Consider the following 8,411-nt stretch of genomic DNA (forward strand, 5'->3'; position numbering starts at 1 on the left):
GCTGGAGCCCCCGAGAAGCCAGAAGTATCTTCCCAACTGGGCTCTTTAGGGCAAATGCACACCGAGGCTAAGCGGGTCAGTCCCACGGGGTGACTCGTAATGGGCAGGGAGCCCCACTCCCTGTCCCAGCGTGGCACAGTAAATGCCCCCAGGAGAGCCTACCAGTCCTTTGATTAAAGCCTCTCCCTCTTACTGGCCGGATGCCTTTAAAGCAGCAATTCTCAAATGTGAACAAGTGTAGAATCACCCCCCAAGGCCTGTTGAAATGCACTGCGGGGATTCCCCGAGCTTCTGAATCAGTAGCTCTGAGGCGGGCCTGAGAATTTGCATTTTTACCAAGTTCCCAGGTGCTGCTGCTGGTCCAGGCACCATATTGTGAGAAACACGGCTTTATGAACACACGTTAACTTGCCCTTAACCGGTTTATCTGTTTCTTTTCTCCATGCTGATTTTATTGGGGGCATGTATATGTTGATAATCTTCCACCAGGACTTGAGTCCAAGGCCCACAGATCACAGGAACAGCCCAGAAAGCCAAGTGTCTTGGTGTATGTACATCTCCTGAGTCCCTGACTCACCCAAGCTGCCTACTCCAACACGGGGTTCAGAGAGAAAGGGCCCAGAGGCAAAGCAGAGCCTGCATGACTGACGGGGAAAGAGGCCTCTGGCTCTGTGTGTTGAGGCCAAATGGTGCCCCCTGGGGGGCCTTGGGGCAGCGGGAGGAGTGGGTGTCTGAGTCGCTGGGGGCTTCTGTCATTCCGCAGAGCATGGGCCTTCTCACCACCCCCTGATCTCGTCCTCCCCCACTCCCACTCTGCCCCCACACCAGCATCCCCCCTCCCCTTCCCCTCCCCCCTTCCCCTCCATGCCCCATGCTGGGCTTGTAGGTCTGCGCAGCAGCGTGCAGAAATGAGAGAGGCCCTAGGAGCTGAGAGGGGCTGGGGCAGCATTTTTGGGGAGGATGAGGTGGGATGAGGACCAGAAACCCAGTCCTGAGTGGGTGTGGTATTGTTCAGTGACTACCTCAGCGGTGTTCAGCTGGAAATTTATTCATACCCCCCAGATGACCCTGTTGGAGGGGAAGGGGGTCTGCCTCCCCGACTTGTAAGGGGATTCTACCCTGTCACACCCCTCACTTGCTCCTTTCTTCCTTCACCTGGAGGTGAAGGTGATGGTGACCTTCTCCCTTCCCTACCCTCTTTAAGGGAAGAATAAAAGAAAACAAGCTCTGCTACAGCAAGAAAGATTGAGGTTAGCTCTCAGAAGGAACTTCCTTCACAGGGCAGTGGACTGGGATCTGGGCATGGGCTGGCCCAGGGACAGAGGCCCGGACATTAAAGACTCCTTGTCCACAGGCCTCAGTTTGCTCAACTACCAAATGGGTCTAATCGTGCCTTCCATGGTGAGGATTCAGTGAGGTCAAGAACCTCAGAAGGTTGTTTTAAGTACGCCACGTGTGTAAAGATTTGCTGCTTTCAGCCAACCTGGCTTCCTTGGGGAGTGAGGGAGTTGTCCGTTTATACCTCACTGTCTTTCCCAGCCAGAAGCCTATCTACCCAGCCCTGTCCTAACTGCCCAATGACCCGGAAGCCCCAACTCTCTCCCAGGCCCAGCCACTGCCCACTGAGCCCCTCATCCCCGTAACCAGCTTAGTGGCCCCCAGGGGGACAGGGAAGCTGCCAGAACCTGATTCTCCATGCTCTCTTTTTCCGTAGACACAGCCACCGGCCCAAGCGACGGCAGCATGGGCAGCGCCAGCCCCGGCCTGAGCAGCGTGTCCCCCAGCCGCCTCCTGCCGCCCCCCGACACCGTGCTGCGGACGGGCCTGGAAAAGGTGGCCTCAGGGGCGGCGGGGCCCGAGAGACGGGACTGGAGCCCCAGCCCACCTGCCACACCTGAGCAGGGCCTGTCTGCCTTCTACCTCTCCTACTTTGACATGCTGTGCTCCGAGGACAGCGGCTGGGCCGCCAAGGGCCCCGGGGCCAGCGCTCGGGAGGAGCCATCTGAGGAGCCTGAGCAGTGCCCGGTCATCGACAGCCAAGCCCCCGCGGGCAGCCTGGACTTGGCACCGGGTGGGCTGGCGCTGGAGGAGCACTCCCTGGAGCAGGTGCAGTCCATGGTGGTGGGCGAGGTGCTTAAGGACATCGAGACGGCCTGTAAGCTGCTCAACATCACTGCAGGTGAGCCCTTCCGCGGGCCCGCCTCTGTAAGGTGGGGCACAAGCAGGGCTGAGGTCACGAGCGGGGGCGAGGGTGCTCCCTGCGGCACTCCGGCCACCCCCCGCCCAGCCTCAGCAGCCCCAGGGATGCTGGTGATTCTGCACATACAGTCAGCCCATAGCATGTAGCAGCCGTACACCTGGGAAGGTTCCAACCCTCTCTGTGCCCCGACTACCGCAGGCAGTGAATCCGAGCTCTACACCATCCGGCCCACCACCTCCCCTTGGACTCACCTCCACGCTCCCCTCATTTACTCGGCTCCAGCCACACCTGCTCATCGCTGCTCCCGCGACACTCATACCTCAGGACCTTTGCATCTCCTGGTCTCTTGATCTAAAATGCTCTTCCCCCAAATCTTTACTTGGCTCACCCCTCGCCTCCTTCAGATCTTGACTCAAATGGCACTGTTTTGATGTTTTTTCCCTGACGCCTCTATTGAAATTACTGTCCATACCCCACCTCTTACTCCTCCTCCCTGCTTTCTTTCTCGCATCGCAGGTACTAACACCCTGTGTATTTTATTGATTTATCATATTTGCTGTGTCTCCCCCACTGGAATGTACACACCCCAGGGGCAGGGATTTCCACTTGCTGTGTTCACTGTTACATCCCCAGTTCCTAGGATGGCACCTTGTACATAGTAGATGCTCAATAAACAGTAACTTCTTAATATGCCAGGCCCTGTTCTAGCACAGGGGAATTGAGTGGTGAACGCCACACAAAAGCCCCTTTCTTCATGAAGCTGACGTTACAGTGAAGGAAACGGATCAGAGATACGTAGATAAGTGTGTCACTGGTCCGGTGGTGATGGGGGCTCTGATGAGGAGGGGGCATTAGGAGTCCAGGCACCTGTGTGTCTGCCAGGAGCTGGAAAGTGTGGTTATGGCGCGGCCGCTGTGGGCTGAGAGGCTGCCAGGTCTCCTATTCCCGCATCATCTCTCCAGCTTTGGACGGGCCTGACGCATCTCCGTGGATGCTGGGTCCTGGCATTTGAGCATCTCAGTCTCGTGCTGCTTTCACACAAAAAGTCTTCAGGCATCCGTCAGGCCCAGCCCCTCCTCCTTGGAGTCGCCGAGGTCCCACGCCTCCCCGCAACCATCCCAGCTGGTGTGCCCCTGCTCCCCGGACCAGGCAGGTCTGCCCTGCCCCAGTCCTGCAGTTACCCAATGCCCCTGCCAGTCCCCACCCCTGGACGTGTTCCCATGGTGCCTCTTCTCCCACACCGGGCCAGGGAGGGGCCTGCCCTCTGAACAATGGGGACAGAAACAAATTGCTTTGACCCTGGAAAGGAAAATGGGTTTATTAAATGGGGGCAGCCCAGCCTGCAGGTCACCTAGCTGGGGCACCAGCTTAGACCACAGCGTTCACTTGGAGGCCCCGTTGTGACCATGCCCATCAGCCTGGCCTCCCCCCTTGTGCCCTGCCAGGCTCAGCCCAGAGCAGCTCCCCAGGGGGACATCCAGTGACATCCAGTGACTCTCTTCCTGGCCTCTGAGGCCTATAGCTGCCCCCTGATCGCTCGATTCCCTGCCATTCATTCATTCAGTGCAGATGCACTGAGCAGCCCTTTGTTGGGTGTTAGACAAGGGGCTAGAACGCTCTATGCCTCAGTTTCCTCATCTGTAAAACATGGTGCGGGCTGGGGTTGTAGGGCTCCTCCCTAGTTGTATTGTTTTTTTCTGGTTCCTTGAAGGGAACCCTTGAAGGGTTTGGGGATGACAAGAGTCAGCTGAGAGAGAAGCTCAGGCATCTGGTTTAACGTCACTCTCTCCTCCAGGGCTGGGGCCTCCTGAAACGCCCCTTGGAGGGACTGGAGGGGTCAGGGGGACCTGAGGTCCGGGTGAGGTGGGGGGTGTGGAGGCCCCAGGCTACCTTGCCAAGTTTGTTTCTAGGGCCCTGGCTCCTCCCTCACACCCCCCTCTTTTCTTGGGTGCCCCCTCCACAGAGCCCCTCAGGCCCTGTCTGGCCTGGCCTGTTTTCACCCGGCCAGGTCCCGGCCACAAGCTGCTTCCAGTTCCCAGGGGCGCCCCACGAGAGGCCCGTGGAACTGAGGGAGTGTCTCTTGCCCAGACCCCGTGGACTGGAGCCCTGGCAACGTGCAGAAGTGGCTCCTGTGGACAGAGCACCAGTACCGGCTGCCGCCTGTGGGCAAAGCCTTCCAGGAGTTGGGGGGCAAGGAGCTGTGCGCCATGTCGGAGGAACAGTTCCGGCAGCGCTCCCCTCTGGGTGGCGACGTGCTGCATGCCCACCTGGACATCTGGAAATCAGGTGGGGCATGGCCTGGGAGAGCAGCACCTTCCAAGCTCCAGGCCCGGGACACCGAGGGCGGTGGGCGGTTGGGCCAGGACACCAGGCAGGCTTGTTCTGTGCTGGGCCGGCAGCTGCTTGCTCCCAGTCTGGGCTCTGTTCTAAATCTCAGCCCCATGGGATCCTGGGCGAACTCGCCAGCCCCAGCCCACTCCCAGCCCCGGTCAAGCCCACAGAACTTAGGGCAGGGCATGGGGGAAGTTAAAATGTAGGAGTTCCACTCTGGGGACACGGCCAGCACAGCTGATGGCGACCGTGGGTACTATGAGGTCCTCCTTTGTCCTTTTTTTATTTCATTTGTTTGTTTTGTGTTGTTTCTCATTAAAGAAGTAATGAGGTAATACATGTGCATGATTTCCAAAAAGACCATAATGAGGTGGCACCTGGGTGGCTGAGTCGGTTAAGCATCTGCCTTCGGCTCAGGTCTTGGGATCGAGCCCCGCATCGGGCTCCCTGCTCCATGAGGAGCAGGCTTCTCCCTCTCCCTCTGCCTGCCACTCCCCCTGCTTGTGCTCTCTCTGTCAAATAAATAAATAAAATATTTTAAAAGACCATAGTGAAAAATAGTACCATGAAAAGTAATTTCCCCGCTCAGTCCTGACCCCCAGTCCCCCTCCCTAGAGGCAACCACAGTTACCAGTTTCTTGGGCACGTTGCTGGGGAGAGTCTATGCACACAGCAAGCAAATATACATGTGTGGTTTTCACCCCTTTTAACATGAATAGCACCGGAGTATCACACTGTTTTGCTCTTGGTGTATCTTGGATCTTGTTCCCCCTTCAGCATCTCTACAGCTGCCCTATTGCTAATGGCTGTGTGCCAACCTCTTAACGTGTAAATCGTTTAAATCGTCTCCCACCCCACTGTGTGCCCCACGGGCTTTGGAAGAGGCAGTGCTTGCTCCGTGAGTCAAGGCCCCTGCCCTTAGGCACGGGACCCACTCGTATGACCAGTAGGGACCAGTGTCCCGCCCCAGCCCAGTGGCAGGCAAGGGTAGGAGCAGTCCGTGCCCGGCTAAGAGCCAGGTGGTGCTGGGGGCAGAAGCTGGCTGCCTCCATGCCCCCTTGCTTGGCCATAGGGGGCAATTTCTGTCGCCCCACAGTCCCACCCAAACCCCCTCCTCCACCCTTGGGGTCTGCCCTGGGTCTCCAGCCTTCTCTCCCTGCCCTGCAGCGGCCTGGATGAAAGAGAGGACTTCCCCCGGGACCGTCCACTATTGCGGTGAGCCAGGGCAGGCAGGGAAGGGCCAGGGGCCTGGGGGCCGGGTTTGAGGGGTGGCTGCCCCTGAAGCAGGGGGCCCCCCCACTCACTGCCACCCTCCCCGGCTGCCCAGCCTCCACCAGCGAGGACAGCTGGACCGACAGCGAGGTGGACTCATCCTGCTCCGGGCAGCCCATCCACCTGTGGCAGTTCCTCAAGGAGCTGCTGCTCAAACCCCACAGCTACGGCCGCTTCATCCGGTGGCTCAACAAGGAGAAGGGTAAGTGGGGGGGGCGGGGGGCTGTGGGGGACCACGAGGGGAACAGGCCTCACGGGGGGCTGGCGGGGGCCCTGCTGGCCTCCAGCAGGTGCCAGGCACAGGGGAGGGCTGGGGGCTGGGCAGAGGGGAGCCGCCCCACCTTTGCCCTGAATGCCAGACACCGGGCCATCACTGGCCTGGCCGGGGGTCTGTGTGCGCTCGTGTCCGCATCTGCCTCCCGGCCGAGCTCTGTCTTATTTAGGACACCCGGCTCCACACAGTGCCCGGGACATACTAAGGGCTTCAAACTGGGCTGAGAATTGGACCCAGTCTTTGCCTGCAACACATTGTAGCTTCACCAGGGAGACCGCTGGGGTCCAGTGAGAAACCTCATTCGAGCCACATAGGCAGTATTAGACTTCCTAGTAACCACATTATAAAAATGTTTAAACAGGTGAATTTAATTTTAATAATACTTTTCTTTAATCTAATATTATAACTTATTAAAATTTCAACATATAATCAATATAAAATTATTAATGAGATATTCTTACTAAGTCTTCAAAATCTGGTGTGTACTTTACACTCACAGCCCATCTCATTTCGGATTTGCCAGATTTCAAGTGCTCAAGGCCACATGTGGCGAGTGGTTACCTCACTGGACAGGACTAGATGGGGTGTGTGTGTGTGTGTTGGAAAACACTCAGAATCAAGAAACCTGGCTTTTAGGCCCCATCCTGTCATCTGTAGCTATGGGTACCAGGACCTCAGTCTTCCTATCTATAAAATGGACTGGATCCATTCATCCAACAGCCCTTCATTGAGTACCTCTGTCCACACTTGCCCAGGAAACATTTATGGAGAATTAGTGTCCCGATGGTCTAGGGAGGATTCAGCTGCACCCCATCCTTGAGGGACCTGCAGTGATATGGGAGAGCTAGCAGTGAAAGGAGCTGGCCTACAGAGCATGTCGGGGCTGCGACGGGGCGGTGGGGGCAGCTGAGTCTTGGTCCAGGAAGACTTCACGGGGGCGGTGACTTGGGCTGAGTGGGAAGGACGAGCGGGGCTAGAGGGAGTAGAGCGAAGTTCCTGCATAAGGGGCTGTAAGCCTCGTGTATATTTGAGACTTAATGCGAGCCGGTCCTCAGGGAGATGGTTCCATGGTAGACTTCGAGGGAAAAGAGATCAGGGAGGGCACGGTGATCTGGGAAGGCTTCCTGGAGAGGGTGTGCTGGCCTGGGTTTGCCAGGAGAACTGGGGTGTTAACAGTGTAATAGTTCCTGGCAAGGGGCAGCTCCTTCAGGCTCCGCTGTAAGCTCTCTGTCACCACTCAACAAATGGTAGTCGCCACCACCCCCTCCACCGATCAGAGAAAGGGGCCTCAGACAGCTTCCAAAGGTAGAATATGGCAGAGCCAGGCTTCAAACCCAGGTCAGCCTGGCTCCAAATCCTCTCTTTCCACCCCCTGCTCTGAATGGATCCTACCAGAAAGGGCTGTGCTGGCTTAATGTCTGAGGCCTGCAAAGAGCTCTTTCAGGCTTGGCATCAGCTGGGGAAGGCGGTGGGGGTGGGGGTGGGGACGACCTTGACGGGTGGGCCGTGGGCACAGTGCAGAGCCCCGCAGGGCTTCTGGGTCCGGTGGGCCAACCCAGCGGCAGGACCAGAGGCTAGCTGGGGCCAGGCCCACTAACGGGCACGGGCTTACCCTTGGTGACTCCAGGGTAGCTTTGCCATTTTGTTGGGCCCTGTGACGCACTCTGCACGGATGCCTTTGACCCTCAGCACAACCTTGGGACTAGGTCTTATGCGCCCCCCCAGTCTGGTACTTGCTCCCTGCTGACATTGGCCCCCTTGGCCTTTTGAGTCTGACCTGTTGGTTTTGGTCTTTTGCCCTCCTGACCCCCACCCCCCACCTTGCACCGCTGGCTCTCTCTGTCCCCCCCCCCCAGGCATCTTCAAAATCGAGGACTCCGCCCAGGTAGCCCGGCTGTGGGGCATCCGCAAGAACCGGCCCGCCATGAACTACGACAAGCTGAGCCGCTCCATCCGCCAGTATTACAAGAAGGGCATCATCCGGAAGCCGGACATCTCCCAGCGCCTCGTCTACCAGTTTGTGCACCCCATCTGAGGGCTGCAGGCCGGGCCCTAGGCCTGAAACTCGCCCTCGCTCGCCCTCCCTCCTGCCCGCCCCTACCTCTACCAGAGCCTGAGCCGAGGGAGAGGGCACTCGGCTGGCATCAGAGTCCAAGGTCAGGGAGCGGGCAGCCCACAGCTCCCCGGGATCTAAGTGAGCTCTCTGGGGGCCCAAGGGTCCCCAGGGTGGGGGTGCTTCCTCCTCGGGCCTGACGGCTCACGTGCCCGGTCCACTGGAGGACGGAAGGAGCCAGGGCTGTCCTCAGTGTTCACGGCTCCCCAGAGAAGGCCGTC

The 8,411-nt window shown here is 58.3% G+C and overlaps 1 protein-coding gene across 2 annotated transcripts; it reads left to right on the forward strand.

Annotated features, from left to right (window-relative positions):
- The first annotated feature begins 1,743 nt into the window (after window positions 1-1,743).
- Window positions 1,744-8,112, forward strand: SPDEF (SAM pointed domain containing ETS transcription factor). 2 transcript variants are annotated; one of them, XM_032409251.1, is made up of 5 exons: window positions 1,744-2,179; window positions 4,289-4,486; window positions 5,699-5,746; window positions 5,859-6,005; window positions 7,934-8,112. In XM_032409251.1, the coding sequence occupies exons 1-5, from the start codon at window positions 1,744-1,746 to the stop codon at window positions 8,110-8,112; spliced, it is 1,008 nt and encodes a 335-aa protein (XP_032265142.1). The 2 variants fall into 2 exon arrangements, with proteins under 2 accessions (XP_032265142.1, XP_032265143.1); XM_032409252.1 differs by lacking the exon at window positions 5,699-5,746.
- Window positions 8,113-8,411: the final 299 nt, after the last annotated feature.

The sequence above is a fragment of the Phoca vitulina genome, unplaced genomic scaffold (assembly GCF_004348235.1).
Source record: "Phoca vitulina isolate PV1807 unplaced genomic scaffold, GSC_HSeal_1.0 scaffold11, whole genome shotgun sequence".
Taxonomy (NCBI): Eukaryota; Metazoa; Chordata; class Mammalia; order Carnivora; family Phocidae; genus Phoca; species Phoca vitulina.

Excerpts from the sequence above, each read along its gene's own strand:
- SPDEF (XM_032409251.1), top strand. The coding sequence starts at position 1,744 with ATGGGCAGCGCCAGCCCCGGCCTGAGCAGCGTGTCCCCCAGCCGCCTC. Across the intron at positions 2,180-4,288 it reads GCTGCTCAACATCACTGCAG|ACCCCGTGGACTGGAGCCCT; the intron begins GTGAGCCCTTCC and ends TCTCTTGCCCAG. Across the intron at positions 5,747-5,858 it reads CGGGACCGTCCACTATTGCG|CCTCCACCAGCGAGGACAGC; the intron begins GTGAGCCAGGGC and ends CCGGCTGCCCAG.